Source organism: Phyllopteryx taeniolatus, chromosome 12 (assembly GCF_024500385.1).
Source record: "Phyllopteryx taeniolatus isolate TA_2022b chromosome 12, UOR_Ptae_1.2, whole genome shotgun sequence".
NCBI classification, from domain to species: domain Eukaryota; kingdom Metazoa; phylum Chordata; class Actinopteri; order Syngnathiformes; family Syngnathidae; genus Phyllopteryx; species Phyllopteryx taeniolatus.
In genome coordinates this window covers 24572122-24591604 of record NC_084513.1, presented here as the reverse complement: position 1 = coordinate 24591604, position 19483 = coordinate 24572122, and the positions used below count along the sequence as shown (strand labels likewise).

At 42.9% G+C, this 19483-nt stretch overlaps 4 protein-coding genes across 12 annotated transcripts in view; 2 read left to right on the top strand and 2 right to left on the bottom strand.

The window, feature by feature from the left end:
- Window positions 1–2629, bottom strand: part of LOC133487209 (actin-related protein 3) — a 23595-nt gene extending 20966 nt beyond the window's left edge. The window contains exon 1 of the mRNA XM_061793414.1: window positions 2489–2629. Coding sequence (XP_061649398.1) covers window positions 2489–2532 — 44 coding nt within the window. The 5' untranslated portion in view covers window positions 2533–2629. The remainder of the gene's footprint in view (window positions 1–2488) is intronic.
- Window positions 2630–2735: 106 nt separating this feature from the next.
- The window catches only part of LOC133487208 (glycerol kinase-like), a 29977-nt gene continuing 13229 nt past the window's right edge, over window positions 2736–19483 (bottom strand). The window contains exons 20-22 of one of the 8 annotated variants that reach the window (XR_009791249.1): window positions 3508–4302; window positions 3125–3325; window positions 2736–3046 (exon numbers count right to left, since the gene is read on the bottom strand). The gene's annotated coding sequence lies outside the window, so the exon portion shown is untranslated. Of the gene's footprint in view, window positions 4303–18639; window positions 19005–19483 lie in introns of those variants that run through there. The other 7 variants (XR_009791248.1, XR_009791250.1, XR_009791247.1 and 4 more) reach the window with 7 other exon arrangements.
- LOC133487210 (uncharacterized) lies at window positions 3064–7596 on the top strand. The gene is made up of 3 exons (XM_061793415.1): window positions 3064–3241; window positions 3536–3693; window positions 3774–7596. The coding sequence occupies exons 1-3, from the start codon at window positions 3064–3066 to the stop codon at window positions 4461–4463; spliced, it is 1026 nt and encodes a 341-aa protein (XP_061649399.1). The 3' UTR covers window positions 4464–7596.
- On the top strand, window positions 7683–18599 carry ddx18 (DEAD (Asp-Glu-Ala-Asp) box polypeptide 18). Of its 2 annotated transcripts, XM_061793408.1 has the most exons (14): window positions 7683–7855; window positions 8222–8398; window positions 8726–8875; window positions 9841–9976; window positions 13544–13644; window positions 13750–13949; window positions 14651–14765; window positions 15946–16085; window positions 16160–16321; window positions 16402–16554; window positions 17095–17208; window positions 17295–17351; window positions 17429–17606; window positions 17789–18599. In XM_061793408.1, exons 1-14 carry the CDS (start codon window positions 7750–7752, stop codon window positions 17932–17934), a joined length of 1935 nt encoding a protein of 644 aa, XP_061649392.1. In that variant the 5' UTR covers window positions 7683–7749; the 3' UTR covers window positions 17935–18599. The 2 variants fall into 2 exon arrangements, with proteins under 2 accessions (XP_061649392.1, XP_061649393.1); XM_061793409.1 differs by lacking the exons at window positions 16160–16321; window positions 16402–16554.

The window sequence follows — 19483 nt, the reverse complement described above, 5'->3', positions numbered from 1 at the left end:
ATTTAAGTCTCTCTCCAAAGATCCCAGTAGTGCTGGGCAAGGCAGTTATTTTGAGTTGACTGAATCATTCGAATCAGTTCTTGAAAAAGATTTGTTCAGTTGTTTTTCACAAAATCATTTAAGCGCGTCCTCATTCAGTTAATGATCCATCCCTGAGGTTCACGTTCACCGAAGGACTATGCGTTGTTTTTGTCACGTATTGTAAACTAGGAAAGGCGGGGAGATATAAACAACCAAACAAACAAAAAAACCTAAGCTAAATTATCTCCTACCCCGCTCTCTCAACAAGCTCTCGAACACCCGGCTTCGGTTGTGACTCTTAAACATGCATGCAGCGAGCTCAGCTACCGAACAGCCTTCCGCGTCCGCTTACATCCAGCGAGGCTCTCGCCAGCGTCGCTGACGCCGGCCCCCGCCAGCCGGGCTTCCTGCTCACTCAACTTACTCTTATTGTTATCTGATTAGTGGAAATTGTCTTTGAGTGTCTTGAGAAGCGCTATGTAAGTTTAATGTGTTATTATTATTATGAATTAAAAAGCTTAAATCACATTAGCGACACAGAAGGAATGATATGCATGTGTATGTATATGCATTTATTATTAATTTACATTTATTTGAAATACGTGTGCTTGTTTTCATGTGCATGAATGACTCAACATTAGCCGTTAGCTTGAAGAAACGGCTGCTAGTGAACGCTATCCCCGCGAGGACGTCAGAACTTGCGGTTCAAATCACTCATGAGTACGTTCATTGCGTATTACGTCGTTCCTTGCACAAACGAATCACTTATTATACTAGTACACTGCTCCGTCAGTTCTTCTGACCGAAACGTTCATAAACGAAACAACACGAGATCCCAGGTCATGAAGCATTGGAAGCACTTTTTAAAACGGCAATTCTGACATCTGTTTCAGTGAACTATACGATCAGTTACTAGCACTATAACAGATGCTTTATGCCAACAAAAAAGGAACTCATAGAAATAATACTATGTGGCAGCAGACATACTTCACTTTCTTCATACCATTGAACAGTCCCAGCTTGCCCACCTCAACCTGCCTCAACAGGCTGAACTACACCACAGGATACTTATGCAATAACTGACTAAAGCAAACCTAAGTTGAATGAATTCCTGTGCTAAACTACTGTTAATAAATAGCTGTACTTAACTAATTATGACAATTTAAGATATTACAGTTTTATGATTATTAGGATCTTAGTTGGTCTAACATAATTGCTGGATACTTCCATAAATTCCAAAAACACGAAAAGAACATGCCTTTTCATATATCAACATATTATTATCACATCTGCATATTAAACTCTTATATCGGTTTCTGGAAACCAAAAATCAATGGAGAGGTACAAGATCCCCTGTATCTTGCAATTCTTCCAACAACCTACGAACATTTAGAGCCAACACCATTCTGCTGGCTTACATCATGATTGCTTGAGGACAATCGAACGACTTCACTAAAATCATTGGCCTGCAGAAACTGCAACAACGGAGATGTTTTTCTGATAAGAAAACTGATTTATAGGGCAAATCTGCATGTGGCAGTGACAAGTAAAAGCCATTTAATAAAGGAGCATAAAATAGCACAAGTCAGCCTCATTCTCAAATGCACTTTTTACTGTCCCTGTGTGGATAATAGACTAAAGGTGGGAGGGAGTGGTGGGGGTATTTTTATTTTTACTTTTATTTTTTTTGCATGCAGACAATGTGACGAGTGCCTCTACGTGAGAACAATCTAAATTTAACTTTGCAGATTCTGGTAAATGCAGTTATTTGCAAAAACAGACTGTTAATAATGAACAAATAACAGAGATGGCCAGGTGAGGTACATGACAAATTCCCAATATGACACTACTAAATGGCCTCAAATGCGAGAAATAAACAAACGCCACATTACATAAGATAATATCTTCGAGGAATAGTAAAGGGCATGACAAAGAAGTAAACATTTCAAAAGCACCGTCAAAAAGCGGACGGTGCAATAAATAACCATATATGGACTAAAAAGAATGAAGGAGGAAGTGTGCGCTGGAAAGACTGCTGTATTGCGCATGCTCAGAAGTCGTTGCCTCGCTAAGCACCGACACGTCAAAGAGCTGCCAAATTTGGCAGTGCAGCTCAAATAAAATAAAAAGGCCTACTCAATGAACGAAATGGGTGCGAGAGAGAACAATTTCGTATGATGGCTGGCTCATCACAAACTAAATGAAATGTACTCGACAAGGAAGAAATACTACCCGGAATCGCCGGAGACTGACGTTGGCAAACAAGCCACGTAAAGAACACATGAAAGAAAGCCCATTAAGCAGGCTAACAGGGTTAGATAACACGAATGTTTCAAAGCTATGCCGTCCGCAACTTGGCTCGTTGGCTAACGCGCAGACGTACACGCCCCGTTATTGCTGCTGCTGCTGACAGCGTCGTATCGTCCTTGCGCTAGATAACACCGGGGACGTAGAACGTATGTCTTACCCTGTACCGCAGTCCACAACGCACGCCGGTAGACGTCCAGCCATCTTTCCCCGACTTCGCGGTGTACAGAAAGGCTAAAATGGTGTCAGCAGAAGAACCCGACCGGCGAGCTGTCCACAGGCGGAACCCCGAGCCCGCACAGTGGCGTTTCCGCTTCCCACTTCCGTACTCGGCTTCTGGTCGGCAGGGAGAGGCAAGATGGCGGAGGCGCGCTTGTCTTGCTGTCAATCACCACCAGGAGACAGCGTCACTTTTGAATTCACAACTTTATATTTTTGGAAACAATGTCTTCGTCAGTTCTTGTTCACCTACAACATCACGGCTGCCCCGTATAGTGATTGTGCTGCGATGTGCCACTAAACAGCGGCTTTGGCAGAATTAAGTGGCACAGCGGGCACATACCCTCCACAATAAACCAATTCCCGTACAGTCCATGTTCGTTCGTTGGTTGGTTGGCCTCCTCACCAGATGGTGGCAGTATTGGTCTTCCATCGTCTAGCCAAACGAAAGAAGAAGCGGAACGTCATCGGTCTGTGGGGAAACGGACGCCACAGTTTCCTAAATAACGACAAGATATGGCACATTTTCGTGGTCAGATTCGGGGGCCGCACTGGGGCGCCAAAAGGGATAACATACTCATCGATTTCTGGAAAAGGCACGAATGTTTGTTTAATTCCTCGCTGGAGTCTTTCTACGACAGGGATATGAAGACAAAGCTGTGGTCCGAGTGCGCCTTGTTGATCGGGAAATCTGGTACGAGTGACTGGACTTCGGGCTTACTTTGTTCGCAAATATTTCATGATACTTCTTGTCCTATTTGGCGTGTACATCAGGGATCTGTGCGATGCAGATAGAGTTGGAGGCAACATTTAACATTTTGTCAACCATTAAACATGGCAAATAGGATTACCCTTAATGATTAGAAGTGTACTATAGTGTCACGAGACACATGTTGAATTGCCATTTACATACAACATTGTACATGGTAACGTTTGAGTTGCTTATTCGGTGACATTTACCGTGTTTATTTTCACTTCTTCACTCCAGTCTGTGATGTTGTCAGAAGATCAAGGTCTCTGCGGACTCAATATGGAAGGGTGTTGTGGCACCCAGAGAGGGTCAACACTTTCCAGCAAAGGATGCTGAGAGAGAAACTGGATTTCCTGAGACCCTACATCGTTCGCAGACGCGGCGATTCCTATCCGGTAAGTAGAAACCAGTGCATCGTGTTATCCTGCAAATGTTGGACTGCTGATTTGTAATTTTCCAATCAACTTTGTCGTAGGAGGATAAGTCCGATGATCACGAGGACGAAGAGGGAGAGCTTGAGACTGAGGGGAGTAATGATCATGAGACGGGTACAAGTACATTTGGGAGCCCGTTGGACGATGACGAGGCTGTGCAAGATCCAAATGAGGAATTTCCATCTGAGGCATCCACCTCAAACCCTCCTTCCTACTGTGCAAATGCACAACCTCGTCACGCAGAGACCATGTCCTTGAGCTTTGAACCTCATCACGACAAAGACTCACCTGATGTTCACGATCAATTGGCGACAGCAAATCTACCAAATCATGATGTATTAAGCCAGTTTGTAAATGTCATGCTGGCAGATATGCGTCAGATTAAAGACAGCATGGTACTTATCCGACTTCGCCGAGATATCACCGACTTGGTGTTCAAAGCGGTGGAGGAGGACGTGCAGAGGCGTATTCCGGTTTCCTTGACGCACCAAGGAGAAAACGCACAGCTCCCGAGCTCCTCGAGGCCTCAAACATGCTTGCAGAGGGTTTTGAAGAGAAAGAACAGGGGACCTGTAAAGCACATGAGGAGGATTTGCAGGACCCAAGCAGGTCAAACACTTGAAGACATGAATAGAAATGTCCCTCAGGCTATGATTCATGCTTCTGAGATCAAATTAGAAATAGATCCACGCACGGTCAAGACAGAGGATGAGACACTTGCTGTTCTGTGACAATTCTGTCACCGTGTTTGGATCACTGTTATTAAACAAATCATGTCAAAGAATGTGCATAATACTGACCGGAATCTGTCATGACATGTCATTATGTGTTGAAAAAAAATGGAACTCTTCTCAGAAATGATCTTGATTGTGATAACTTGATATTGATACACCTATATTGTTAGAAGACACGCCACCGTGTGGCCAAACGAGGTTATCAGACCATTCCCATCTATCGTTGGAAGCCATATATCTCAACAATTCAGCACTATTATTGTTAATGTCTTTGCATATGTTTTCAGCACTTATCCATCCATCCATTTTCCATACCGCTTATCCTCACTAGGGTCACAAAGTTCACTGTGGCTGAGCTCCAGAGTTGCAGTCAGGAGATGGGAGAAGGTTCTAGAAAGTCGACCATCACTGCAGCCCTCCACCAGTCGGGGCTTTATGGCGGAGTGGCCCGACGGAAGCCTCTCCTCAGCGCAAGACACGTGAAAGCCCGCGTGGAGTTTGCTAAAAAAAACACCTGACGGACTCCCAAGATGGTGACCAATAAGATTCTCTGGTCTGATGAGACCAAGATAGAAATTGTTGGCCTTAATTCTAAGTGGCATGTGTGGAGAAAAGCGGGCACTGCTCTTCACCTGGTCAATACAGTCCCAGCAGTGAAGCATGGTGGTGGAAGCATCATGCTGTGGGGTGTTTTTCAGCTGCAGGGACAGGACGACTGGTAGCAATCGAAGAAAAGATGAATGCCGCCAAGTACAGGGATATCCTGGACGAAAACCTTCTCCAGAGTGCTCAGGACCTCAGACTGGGCCAAAGGTTCAACTTCTAACAAGACAGTGCCAAAAGGGTGCTTCTACTAAATGCTGAGCAAAGGCTCTGAATACTTATTTATGGCTGTGTGATAGTTCAGTTTTTCTTTTATAAGACATTTACTGTTTTTTTTCCTGCCAGTATGGGGTTTGGCGGCACGGGGAAGACTGGTTAGCACATCTGCCTCACAGTTCTGAGGAGCGGGGTTCAAATCCCGGCCCCGCCTGTGTGGAGTTTGCATGTTCTCCCTATGCCTGTGTAGGTTTTCTCCGGGTACTCCGGTTTCCTCCCACATCCCAAAAACATGCATTAATTGGAAACTGTAAATTGCCCATAGGTATGAATTTGAGTGTGAATGGTTGTTTGTTTCTATGTGCCCTGCGATTGGCTGGCGACCAGTTCAGGGTGTACCCCGCCTCTCGCCCGGAGATAGCTGGGATAGGCTCCAGCACGCCCGCGACCCTTGTGAGGATAAGCAGAATAGAAGATGAATTAATTGTGTGTACATTAATGAGGGGGAAAAAAATTAAGACTTTATGTGCAAAAAGGTCTATTTTTCCTCAAACATTGTTCACAAATGCATGCAATTGGTCCTTTATTGTGGGCATCTTAAGGCACACCTGTGCAATAATCACACTAATCAACGTCTTGATATGCCACATGTGAGGCGGATCACCTTGGCAAACTAACGCAGCTTGAGACTGATTTGTAAACAATATTTTCGAGAAATGGGCCTTTTGAGTACATAGAAATTCTTGGAAATGTTTCACCTTATGAAAAATGGGAGCAAAAACAAGTGTTGCGTTCATATTATTGTTCATCATCAACTGTATTATTGTTCACAGCACATCAGTGGCGTCGCTAGGACTATTTTAGGGGGGGCTGAAGACCGCCTCACCCCCCCCCCCCCCCCCCCAAAAAAATTAATATATATATATTTGGTTGTATGTGGTGAGGCCCAATTTTTTTGTAGCCCCCCCCCCAAAAAACAATCTTAAGCCCCCTAAACGATTTTTAGTTACCTAAAAACGTGAGTGCAAATGGTTGTTTGTTTGTATGTGTCCTGCGATTGGCTGGCAACCAGTTCAGGGTGTACCCCGCCTCCTGCCCGATGATAGCTGGGATTAGCTCCAGCACGCCCGCGACCACAGTGAGGATGAGCAGTGTAGAAAATGGATGGATGGATATACAGTAGCGTCAAAACATATTGCCCACTTCCCCAAATTCTTAGATTTTTGAATAGTTTCTCCACTTTAATGTTTAAGATCGTGAAACAAATGTAAATATTAGGAAAATATAACCCAAGTGAACTTTAAATGCTGTTTTTAAATTGTGATTTCATTTATTAGGGCCCCAAAAAAAACCTATTCAGTTACAGGGCCCTGTGTGAAAAAGTAATGGCCCCCTAACCCTAATAACTGGTTGGGCCATCTTCAGCAGCAACAAGTGAAATCATGCGTTTTCTATAACTGGCAACGAGTCTTTCACATCTGTGTGGAGATATTTTGGCCCCTTTCTTCCTTGCAGAATTGTTTCAATTCAGCAAAAATGGAGGGTTTTCGAACACGAACGACCTTTTTTAGTTCATTTCCATCGGATTCAAGTCCCGACTTAGACTCTCTCAAACCTTCATTTTGTTTTTTAAGCCATTCAGAAGTTGACTTGCTGGTGTGTTTTGGATCCTTATCCTGCTGCAGAACCCGAGTGCGCTTCAGTTTGAGGTCACAAACTGATAGCTGAACATTCTCCTTCAGGATTTTCTTCTCTGACAAAAACAATGATCTCGAGTTTTGTTGTGCTTTAATTGAAGAAAGTTTTGGCTCATCCAGTTATTTATCTGTTTTAGACTGTGACACAAGACCTCAATTGAACTGTAGTCATCTGGAGATACTGCAAGTGTGTGAACTGTGTCATGTGCATAGCTATGATAGTCAACATTAAGGCTGAAGAATTTGACCCCTGCGTGAAAAATTGCCCCCCTTGTTATTTATAAGTGAAAGGGACTCCCGGTTTCCTTGTCGTAATTGTACGGCCTTTTACGCAACCGTATGCAGCACAATGTACCGACATCCTTGATCTTTTGACCTTCCTAGCTTTACATCGCTGTCGGCACGGAGTTTTAAATGGGCGTGTCTTATCTACCTATACATATCTGTGTTTGCAGCCATTTTTCAAACGTAGGTAAAGATATAATCATGGAAATTTCCAAAATAAACTGTATTTTAACTATACATTTTCTCCCAGTAATTTAATGAATTACAATTACATACATTTTGTAATCAAATTATACAATCTCGTTACATGTAATAAATTTCTCCCAAGACTTGTTTCTCACATTTTTGGTATTTCCACTAGGCATTTTGCACGTCACCTTGTGGGGGCTTTGACATTTTTATTCAGGCAACTCTCAGTGTGCTTCTGTCTTCGGGTCCTGTCTTGAGTTCTGTCCGCATACACGTGTGGTTCTGTGGTCAACATGGCCGATTTACAGATGAAGCTTATCCGTAAGAAAATCACGAGAAGAAATGAAAAAAACAAAGAGCGCAAGCTACTAAAGAAGCACACAGAGGACGAAGAGTCTAGTAAGTAGTGTGACGTTAAAGTGCGATGTTACTGTTCTTGGCAGCGACTGTTAGCTTCATTAGCTTTTCACGGTATGATTTATATTTTAGATTCTAAAGTATCAAAAAACGAATAACTCATATTTCAGTGGTAAATGAGCTCGTAACTGGCCGCAATCCATGTTTGGCTACTATCATGTACGGAAGTGAACGAGAGGTTTTGTAACCATCCAGTTGTGTGGGTTTAAGCATCCACAGAACTAATACTAACAGAAGTAACATCGTCATTTCAAGCAATGCACTGTAATTACGTCAACATTAACCATTCATTTCAAGTGAAGTACATCAGTATTGTCAGGAGCTCACGTGATTCAACTTTTTCCGCAGCGAGGTCACACGGAGTGGACAAGAAAGGCTCTCAAGAAGCTTGCAACGCTGAAACTAAACTCGTCCAGGAACAGCAGAACGAAGAACCACTTGATATTCAAACAGGTGCAGGGGAAAACTGTGCAAAGCAAAAGAAAAAAAAGAAAAGAAAGGTGCTCCTCACGGCTGAATCACCAGGTAAACGAACCCTGTGCTGTAGTCAGAATCTGAATCATCTTTATTTGTATTTCAAAAACTACGGTGAGTCGCTGAGCAATGAAAGGTCACCGGTAATGCTGATACAATTGTGCAAATGATGCAGAGTCCTCAGGCAATTTAGAGCAGTTTGAAATGGCAAATAGAGCGATATTCTGATACAGTGACAATTGCGTGAATAGTGCAGAGTCCTCTGGAAATTTGAGCAGTTTAAAGTGACGAGGAGTGCTATAATCTTTCATGAACAATTATGCAAAAATGCACTGTTAACTACTATTGCTCATATGGATGTCATGAACCTTATCTTAGCTGAGAAAAAGCCCAAAACTCAACACAAAGTAAATGGGGAGAATGACGGAAGTAAGCTGGAGGAAGAGGAGGAGGAAACTGTCAAACCGGAGGAGCAGGAGGGGGATGTTGAGGAGGAGGATCCACCTGAGCTACCAGCTGGCTTGACAGGTAATTGTCATTTTTCCACCATCCATTTTCCAGGTTCGCGGGTGAGCTGGAGCCTGTCCCAGCTGACTTTATGCAAGAGGCGGGGACATTACATGCTGCTGTATTGATTCCATTTGTGTATTTTTGACACCTATACTGATTTCTCTGGCCTGACCGATTAATCGGGCGGCTAATCATATCCTCTGCGCTCGGGACCTGCTTTGGATAAGTCACAGGAATTGACGAGACCAGAAAATACACTTGGGCCGCTTCTGCTAAGAAGTAACGGCACTTTCACTCCGTTACAATTTTCTAAATGTCGCTCGCTACTTTTATTTGTCAATTATTGCTTATCAACTATTTCGTGCGCGAGACTACGACTTCCTCATTGGGCGCTGTTTGCGCCAATCCAATTTCAGCGCGACACAAGAAAGTCACAGGACCTCACACTACGTCTTCTCTTGGGCTTCGCGGGCATAGGTATTAACACGAGATAAGCTAGCCCGGCTGCTCGTCGCGCTTACGTGGGCACCATGTTGGAAAGGTTGTCGTTACCATTTTATTTTCTTGATGTTCATGCTGTGGTTCAAAAATCAGAAGTTACTAATTCCTCAGTACTTGGGTAATTATTTCACTGTGTACTTTTTACTCTTAAGGAATTTTTGGGAGGATTACTTTTACTTGAGTCACGTTATTGTCAAGTAACAGTACTCTTACTTGAGTGACGTGATGTGCAGAGAGCCTCATGTTTCCTTTTTAGACACATGAAGACCATTGCCTTTAAGTGTTGCCCTTTCAATGTTTTCCATCATGAAACGGGTGTCAGTCAAGGCGCACATAAACTTTTGTGGTTGTCTTTGAGGTGAGAGGAGTCTCACCCCTAATTCCTCTGACGAGACCAACTGCAAGTACACATTGATTGTACAGTATTGCTAAATGTATTTTGTCAACTAGTTGCAGCTCTAATCTGTCGGTCTTTGTGTCAGGAGCGTTTGAGGACACGTCTTTCGCTTCTCTCGCCGAACTGGTGAGTGAAAGCACACTGAAAGGGGTGAAGGAGATGGGATTTGAACACATGACCGAGATCCAGCACAAAAGCATTCGGCCGCTGCTGGAGGGAAGGTGGGTGTCCAATTCTCGGGTAGTTACTTGTAACCAATGTATTATATTCGTTTTTTTTTTTTTTTTTTTTTTTTTTTTTTTGACTTCTCACTATTGTTCTGCTGTGGTTTTCACCCCTAGTCCCCTTGTCTCCTCTGTCCCATAAAACCCTTTTCTGTCCAGCTGCATTTTCAATAAACATCAGAATAATACAAAAATAAGCAGAGGGAGTATTTCAGACACAGCAAAACTGTTCCAGCACAAAGGCATACAGAGCCACCATTCTGCTAGGCCATGCAGCGGAACAGGACAGGTTTAAAAATTTAAAAAATCAGCCATTTTTATATAATCGCAAGTTTATTTATTTTTTGTGCATAGCGGCAAACAATTTTTTTGACTAGAAAGTAATGCTAACACTTGGGGTCTGTATCCCCACTGGCTATTTGTGAGGATGTAAACGAGCCAATAATGGCAGTAAAAAAAAAACAACATTTAAAAAGCAGAATAAGTCTTTAAAAAAAAAAAAAAAAAAAAATTCCTTTAAATGTAGAAATTCTGATTCTGCATTTTTTTTAACTCGTGAATTGACTCTACTTACGAACCATTTGTTCGTAGCACGAGAAACATTTTCAGTGGGGCAAGTTTGAACACTATGAATACATTTCTGTTTAAACTTAACATTTCTTGTCAAAAGCATAAGGCATTGATTAAAAAAAAAAAAGTGTGAACAGCCTTTGTACAACTTCACCTAAGGAACTAGCATTTTAGCATGCGACATAATACAGTAGGTTCATGGCTGTGCGTTTGACAGACCAGCTGCATTGGAATTAGACAGTTTTTATTTTTTTTCATGACGAGAAATTTTTGAAGTGTTTAGACTAAAATGGAGACACCTCAAGAGGAAACACAAATGTTTCCTTTCTTTGACAAAACTAAATCCCTCCTCCTGTTGGGGTACATGACCCATTTTACTCTTGCGTCCGCTCTGACCAAGTTTTTCCACCCACGTGACTGAAAATGTAGCTTCTTACAGATTAGTTGACAGTACACTGACCATATGTAACAAGTTTTGCCTGAGCAAAACTTACAAGTTCTTTCTTGTATTATTAATTTTCTAAATATTATTATTACAAGTATGCACTGTGTAAAGTAATATGGTGGCGGGCAATCTGTTGTCGCCACCATTATAAAGTAGCCACAAATTTGACGGTCGTCACAATTAACGTAGACCTAGCCCTCCGCGTGCTAACATTGTGTTGTAAAGTTACATTAACATGAATCTCAATGATTTGCACGTTTAATTGATCTTGCATGGGGTCCTACACTGCTTCATACGGGTATCTTCGGTGGAGAGCAACGTCCGTGTTACGATTACACGTCACGGCGCTCGCCCTGTCATTCAGAAAGAAATGCTCGCACATCTTGGTTGTCTTTTTTTCCCCCTCGTGTTGCTTCTCTCTTCGTTGTTGGCACGTTCCCACTCCATCAACCAAATAGGTATGCTTCCGCCTCCTACTTCCTAGGTGACGTGAGCACGTAGTGCCAGATTAATTTCCATGCGTCCCTTGAGCTTCACAATAAAATGAACCATTTCCAGAGGCAGAGAGAATCCCTTGGGCATTTTTTAATGTATTTTTTTTACTTGAGGTACTCGTAGTACCTGCGTACTCGTTGCTGCTCCAGTTATGCTGTAATATTAACCTGCCATGTTATCAAATAATGTTCCTGCTTTGTTTACCAAAAATGGTTCCCACTTAAGCATGCAATGCATTGTGGGTCGATTATTCCGTCGTGTCGGCGAAGTTGACGGCATCCCAGCATGCCTCACGACTCATTCGTTTTTATCACGTTCCATTACGTACAGTTGTTCATTGTGTGTCTTTAGTGAGGAATAGTGTGCGTTTCATCCACCACCTTTATTTTTCTTATTTGTTAACTATTACTTTTGTTGCATGTACTTGTGAGTGAATGTTGTTTAGTTACATCCCTCGTTGCTCACTGCTGTGAGCGAGTGATGACTGTCTATTTCTTTCTGAAGTGAAGCTCTTCAGCAGAGCAGTCTGCGCCGTCTTATTTAAATTACCTTCAGGCTATGCAATATGCACTAATATTTCAATTATTATTTCAAGTTGTCATTCTGGAGCTTGTAAGTATCATCAGTAAAGTAACTAAGTTACTTTTAAAGTCAAATAAGCAGCTAACTGACTAGTTTTTTCAAAGTAACTGGGGCGCCACTGAACTGTCAATGCAAATGCCTATGCTTACAGAGTTACAATAAATTGCAGCTGTTATTAACAAAGGTGACGTGCAGAGCTGTGGCAACTATAGAGGAATAAAGTTGATGAGCCACACAATGAAGTTATGGGAAAGAGTAGTGGAGGCTAGACTCAGGACAGAAGTGAGTATTTGCGAGCAACAGTATGGTTTCATGTCTAGAAAGAGTACAACAGATGCAATATTTGCCTTGAGGATGTTGATGGAAAAGTACAGAGAAGGTCAGAAGGAGCTACATTGTGTCTTTGTAGATCTAGAGAAAGCGTATGACAGAGTACCCAGAGAGGAACTGTGGTACTGCATGCGCAAGTCTGGAGTGGCAGAGAAGTATGTTAGAATAGTACAGGACATGTATGAGGGCAGCAGAACAGCGGTGAGGTGTGCTGTCGGTGTGACAGAAGAATTTAAGGTGGACGTGGGACTGCATCAGGGATCAGCCCTGAGCCCCTTCCTTTTTGCAGTGGTGATGGATAGGCTGACAGATGAGATTAGACTGGAATCCCCGTGGACCATGATGTTTGCGGATGACATTGTGATCTGCAGTGAAAGCAGGGAGCAGGTGGAGGAACAGTTGGAAAGATGGAGGCATGCACTGGAAAGAAGAGGAATGAAGATTAGCCGAAGTAAAACAGAATATATGTGCATGAATGAGAGGGGTGGTGGGGGAAGAATGAGGCGAAAGGGAGAAGAGATAGCAAGGGTAGAGGGCTTTAAATACTTGGGGTCCACCGTCCAGAGCAATGGTGTGTGTGGTCAGGAAGTGAAGAAACGGGTCCAAGCAGGTTGGAACGGGTGGAGGAAGGTGTCAGGTGTGTTATGTGACAGAAGAGTCTCTGCTGGGATGAAGGGCAAAGTTTATAAAACAGTGGTGAGGCCAGCCATGGTGTACGGATTAGAGACAGTGGCACGGAAGAGAAAACAGGAAGCAGAGCTGGAGGTGGCGGAAATGAAGATGTTGAGGTTGGATAAAATTAGAAATCATCTCATCAGAGGGAGAGCCAAGGTTCGATGTTTTGGAGACAAAGTTAGAGAGAGCGTACTTGGATGGTTTGGGCACGTCCAGAGGAGAAATAGTGAGTATATTGGTAGAAAGATGGAGCTGCCAGGCAAGAGAGCTAGAGGAAGACCAAGGAGAAGGTTGATGGCTGTTGTGAGGGAAGACATGATGGCAGTTGGTGTTCGAGAGGAGGATGCAGGAGATAGGCTTACATGGAAAAGGATGACGTAGCTGTGGCGACCCCTAACGGGACAAGCCCAAAGGAAAAGAAGATGATTAACCTAGACTTTGTTGATTCTGTTTGTTTTGATGGACAGAGATGTGCTGGCCGCTGCCAAGACGGGGAGCGGTAAAACCCTGGCCTTCCTAATCCCTTCCATAGAACTCATCTACAAACTCAAGTTTATGCCCAGAAATGGTAATAATTGTTCACGTTATCCAGTGTTTAATGTTGCACATTCAAAATTCGATTCCATGCAGGTTTTACTTAACAGACTGCAATTATTATTATTTTTTCTCTCAGGGACTGGTGTAGTGATTCTTTCTCCGACACGCGAATTAGCAATGCAGACGTACGGTGTGCTGAAAGAACTGATGACGCACCACGTGCACACCTACGGCCTGATCATGGGCGGCAGCAACCGATCAGCGGAGGCCCAAAAACTGGCCAATGGCGTCAACATGCTGGTGGCGACACCAGGCCGTCTGCTGGACCACCTCCAGGTGAGCTGTGGTATACGATTGCAGAAGTTACATTTCATCCATGGATAGGGACCACCAGTGATTTCTTGAGCTGGCAAATAACTGTCAGCTGTCCTAACAACAAACCTAATAATTTTGCGTAACAACGATCATTTCCAAAAAAGGAACCAAAATCAAAGACGTCTTTTATCTTTTTGTCTGCTGCCATTGTGGAGTCACAATTCTTCTGCAACTCAGTAACATTAATTGCATGAATTTATTTGGAATCGCTAGTTTGTGCCAATGTAGATGGAGGGGACCAGTAGCATCACTGAGAGTTACTGCTACCCACTCTGTGTCAATGAGAATGCAGATCCATTTATATCATGTAAACTCCGTTTTATTTATTGCACAAATTCGAACAGAAGTTATCTCAGTGTTCAACAATATAACATCTATAAAGTAACAAAGCTATTCCCTTTGGGATTAATATGTAAAGACAAAACTGTCACGGAACATAACATGAATAAAAAGTGCTGCTTCCAAACAAAATGAAACACTCCAGATACATTGCTCCCCTGTTGAACTAAGAGGAAACACCCTTCTGTTTATTCTTATGCCCAATTTTGCTTGAGTCTATGTATACTTTCCTTCTTCCTTCATGTAATAACGATATTCTTTCCGCGCATCTGTCGTACTCCTTCCCTGTGCGGTAATGTTTTCAATGACCCGTGTATCCTTAGAACACAGCGGGCTTCATGTTCAAGAACTTGCAGTGTTTGATTATTGATGAAGCTGATCGCATCTTGGAGGTGGGCTTCGAGGAGGAACTCAAGCAGATCATAAAGCTTCTCCCCAGTAAGATTGTTTTTCCGTTTATATATTTCTTTGCTTGTTTTTGCTAAAATGTAGCGTCTTCTACTGTATTGTAATTCCTTAGGCTCATCAGTGTTGCTAACACAAAATATTTGTCACGCAGACTTTTCATCTTACAATTTTTAGTCCACTTTCCATTTTTCCCTCCCGACATTGTGGCAATATATCTGGTTATGAGCGTTACTGTCTCAGGGTTGACGAAATAGTCATTTGAAAGCTTCGCCGCTGGGTTGAGCAACTACAATGCACGTCTTCAACATCCTAATAGAGCTGACAGCTGTCGCCCCAGAAAACAGAATTGAAAAGAATTTGACCTGTTTTTGTTGCACTCTTTCAATTGTGCTACTCATTTTGATGTGTGCGCTTTGATCAGATAAAAATACTATACTGGTGACTCTGCTTCTTTGTCAGTACGGTACTATTAGTCTTTCTTTGCAGAGGATAAAGAATATATACCCATATATATTGATATGGTCTGTCTGCACGTTTTACAACACTGTTTGTGTTCAGATATCCATGACTCAAAGGGTAACAACACCGCCACATGCCGGTTGATGCTAACTGTTAGCCCGTGTGCCTATGGAGTTTCCCATTGTGTTAGCATTCAGGTAGCGGAGGCTATGTGGTTGCTTTAAATGGACAATGTGTACTGTAATTCTGTTTCATTTTTAGTTTGACAGTAACCTTCACCTGAGTCTGGCAATAAACTTCTTTTTTGGGGGAATATTTACAAAGTATATCTGGCAAACTGCGACTTGTGAAGTAAGTTGAGTCCCTTGCCACCATACAGTGGTCGTATTTCAAGTTTTCACTCGAGAGTGTTAGCAGAACTTGGCCGTTTGAAAGCTGAGTCACTTGTATCTCAAGGCACCGCTGTATAGTAAATTCTCAAAAGTTATTTTGCTGATCATCAAGCAGGCCCATACTGTGCCAGCAAAATACTTGTTTCATGTTTCTTTATTCAGGACTCTCTGATGTGTTGTCGTTAGTTTTTTATGTACAGTGTGTTTTGATACATTTTGGGGGAAGGATAATGTACGAGTAGATCAGTCTTTGGAAACCATGAAATATTATCACTATCCATTTTATACCATGCATATTAAGATCACTATATGGCATGTTGAATCAAAATAAATGATGGTTGTTGTGTCTTTGGTGTTAGAGAGAAGACAGACCATGCTGTTTTCAGCGACACAGACTCGTAAGGTGGAGGACTTGGCTCGTATTTCTCTGAAGAAAGAGCCGCTCTATGTCGGGGTGGATGACAACAAGGACAACGCCACCGTCGATGGTTTGGAGCAGGTATGTTGATGGCACGACCGTTTACCGATGTGCCTGGCCTCCTCCTCCATGAAGGTCTCCTTTCGTTACTCCAGGGCTATGTAGTGTGTCCGTCAGAGAAGCGCTTCCTGTTGCTCTTCACCTTTCTGAAGAAGAACCGTAAGAAGAAGCTCATGGTCTTCTTCTCTTCCTGCATGTCTGTCAAATTCCACTACGAGCTCCTCAACTACATCGACCTCCCTGTAATGGCCATCCACGTAAGCCTGGACATCCGCCGCTCCTGCTTCGATCGGCCATAGTGGCAGATCTGCCAACGCTAGTTTTCTCCACCACTCAGGGCAAGCAGAAGCAGACCAAACGCACCACCACCTTCTTCCAGTTCTGCAACGCAGACTCGGGCATTCTGCTCTGTACTGACGTGGCAGCTCGAGGCCTGGACATCCCAGAGGTGGATTGGATCGTCCAATACGACCCCCCAGATGACCCCAAGGTCTCGTGATGACTATTATTCTCGACTTCTCCGATCCATTACTGTGTTCTCTTCAGTTCATGGTCATACTTTGTTTGTTTCCCACTTCCCAAACACCCCCTACACCACATCAATTACAATTGAGGTTACGTCAACAATCACTCCCCGGTGTAGTGTGCGGCAGTTTTTGTTCCAGTGAGCTAATAGAAATGAAATGCAAAAACAGGCCTCCCACCAATCAATGCCTAACTTCATGGACTTGCTTTTCACCGCACATTCACTTCTTGTAGGGCCATGCCACTTTGAGGAAGCTTTTGGTAGCTTGTGTAATGAAAAGAAGGAAATGCCCATCATGAATACAGTATATATATAATCGGTTGTTTTATTTTGCCAAATATCGGAATCGGGTTTTGGCCGGGCCCTACTAAACACAGAAAACACACAGCATTAGTGATACAGTATACTGGAGGTGGGGGCAGCTCACCAGTTTTCCCTTCTAACCTCATCAAGCTTCTGCAAAAGGAGAACTATTGCCCAGTAAAGTCTACCTCCCGCCCACAGGAATACATCCACAGAGTGGGCAGAACGGCTCGAGGCATCAACGGCAGAGGCCACGCACTCCTCATCCTCCGACCGGAGGAACTTGGATTCCTGCGCTTCCTCAAGCAGGCCAAGGTAAAGAGAGGATTTGGTGCTGCCTGATAGTATTTCGGCCCCCGTGCTTATGATCGAGAGTAACATAAGTGTGCGGTGTTCTGCAGGTCCCCCTGAGTGAGTTTGAATTTTCCTGGAGTAAAATCTCAGATATCCAGTCCCAGGTAAGCAATCTCGCGCTTTGAGTAGCTGAGCAGATCAGATCTCAAAGATATAATGTTTAAATTCTCTTCTTGCTTAGTTGGAGAAACTGATCGAGAAGAACTACTATCTTCACAAGTCGGCGCAAGAGGCCTACAAGTCTTACGTGAGGGCTTACGACTCGCACTCGCTCAAGCAGATCTACAGCGTCAACACACTTAACCTCCTCATGGTGGCGTTGTCTTTTGGATTCAAAGTCCCACCCTACGTTGATCTTAGTATCCTTTTCGCTCATGTGATGCAGGTCAAATGTGTTGCTAATTTGTAATTAGATTGCATTTTTAGACGTCTTTAAACCTGTGTGTGTGTGTGTATGCTTTTAGCACCTGTATTGCACCACTTGTGGAGCAATGTAAAATGATTCGAACAGTGTTCTCCTTAACCCGGCACTTTTCCTTAGATGTCCACGGCAGTAAAGGTGCAAAGCTGCAAAAGCGAGGCGGCGGCGGTGGTTTTGGTTACCAGAAATCCAAGAATGTGCACAAGTCCAAAATCTTTAAGCATGTCAACAAAGGACGGAGTGACAAAAGGCAGTTCTCTCGCTAATTGGATGATTCGAATCACTGGACTGATTCTTTGTCGGGAAAAAAAAAACAGCCCTTCGTGTCCTGCTCACTTATGTTATATGGGAAAGTTATCTAGGTCCCGTTTTCTCCTTTATTTCCAAGACTTTTATTATTATATACCTTGCTGGATATTTTTTAATATAGATTTGAAGAATTCCATGTTTGTACGGCTGCATACATTTGCTCAGAAAACCTGAAGTATATGCATTGGCTTTAAATCCAATGCATATACTTCAGTTTTGTGAGCATATATAAAATCCCAAGTGACATTTGAATATTGGAAATGACTTGATTGTGCATATTTGAGATTATTACATCCATAAGAAGACGTTGGAGGCAATGATGTAAACAAATAATCAAGCCTTCATCACAGGAAGCTATAAATTCCAGCAGATGTAATTTCACGGAAAAACTGAAGTTACAAACAGTACCTTCCAAACTGTCAAATGTTTGGCACAGTGTTTCATCAAGCATTAGTTATCTTGATTGGGAAAAAGTTGATTCGCGCAAGAAGAAAATACTTATCAGAAGGCCAGTTACAACACGAATTCCATATTACAATCTTCTCTTGTGTAACATTCTAATTTCTTGGAGATGGTAACATGTTTCTATTTGCTGGAAGCTAAAATAAAAAAAAGTAGTTTACTCCGTGTAGTGAATCTATACAATGAGTTTTTGAATAACATGGTTTTCCAATTCTTATTTATTGGGATGCACTTGTATAACTACCAGTCAAAATTTGTGAGCCGTAATGCATCTGTCAAAATATCTCCAGTGACTCCCCCCAAAATTGAGCAAATATATCTTGATACCGTTTGACACCACATACATATTTATTTTCCATTCCTTCAGGCAGCAAAGTGCCCGTTTCTGAGGAGGACATACCGGGAGTGAAGATTAAAAGTTATGTCACAACTGTGAGGTATAACTGATATCTGGCTGCATCTAGCACCTGCTCGTTCCCATGAAGGTCTTGAGCCATTTTAGATCACTTGGTTAGCTGGGGGGGGGGGGGAGTTTCATGTTCTCCTCGGGTACTCCGAGTTCCTCCTGCATCCCAAAAAACATGCACGGTACACTCTAAATTGTCCATAGGTATGAATGTGTGTGCACATGGTTGGTTGGTTGTTTTTGTGCCCTGCGACTGGCTGGCGGCCAGTTCAGGGTGTACCCCGCATTTAGCTGGGATAGGCTCCAGGACGCCCGCTTTTTTTTTTTTTTTTTTTTTTACATGCTGCCTGTGTTTTATATTGGTAAATGTCACCCATGCTATAACAGCCACGCTTAGTCCTATTTTCCAAAAGTTATTGATTTAAAAATGTAGGCATTCATAGTAAAGACAATCCTTATTGACAAAGCAAATGGCGGTGGCCCATTGAATAACATTAAAAATGGTCGGAGTTGGATGATTTAAATACATTGCCCTTCAAACTCGGGATGGTGGCTACGAGTGCAGGAATGATCTGAACTAATCCTTCAACCCATTACTCGTCAACATACAATCGGAATAACGGTAAAGACACTCAAAT

Excerpts from the sequence above, each read along its gene's own strand:
- LOC133487210 (XM_061793415.1), top strand. The coding sequence starts at position 3,064 with ATGGCACATTTTCGTGGTCAGATTCGGGGGCCGCACTGGGGCGCCAAA. Across the intron at positions 3,242-3,535 it reads CTTGTTGATCGGGAAATCTG|TCTGTGATGTTGTCAGAAGA; the intron begins GTACGAGTGACT and ends TCTTCACTCCAG. Across the intron at positions 3,694-3,773 it reads GACGCGGCGATTCCTATCCG|GAGGATAAGTCCGATGATCA; the intron begins GTAAGTAGAAAC and ends ACTTTGTCGTAG.
- ddx18 (XM_061793408.1), top strand. The coding sequence starts at position 7,750 with ATGGCCGATTTACAGATGAAGCTTATCCGTAAGAAAATCACGAGAAGA. Across the intron at positions 17,352-17,428 it reads TCTCAGATATCCAGTCCCAG|TTGGAGAAACTGATCGAGAA; the intron begins GTAAGCAATCTC and ends CTTCTTGCTTAG. Across the intron at positions 17,607-17,788 it reads CCCACCCTACGTTGATCTTA|ATGTCCACGGCAGTAAAGGT; the intron begins GTATCCTTTTCG and ends ACTTTTCCTTAG.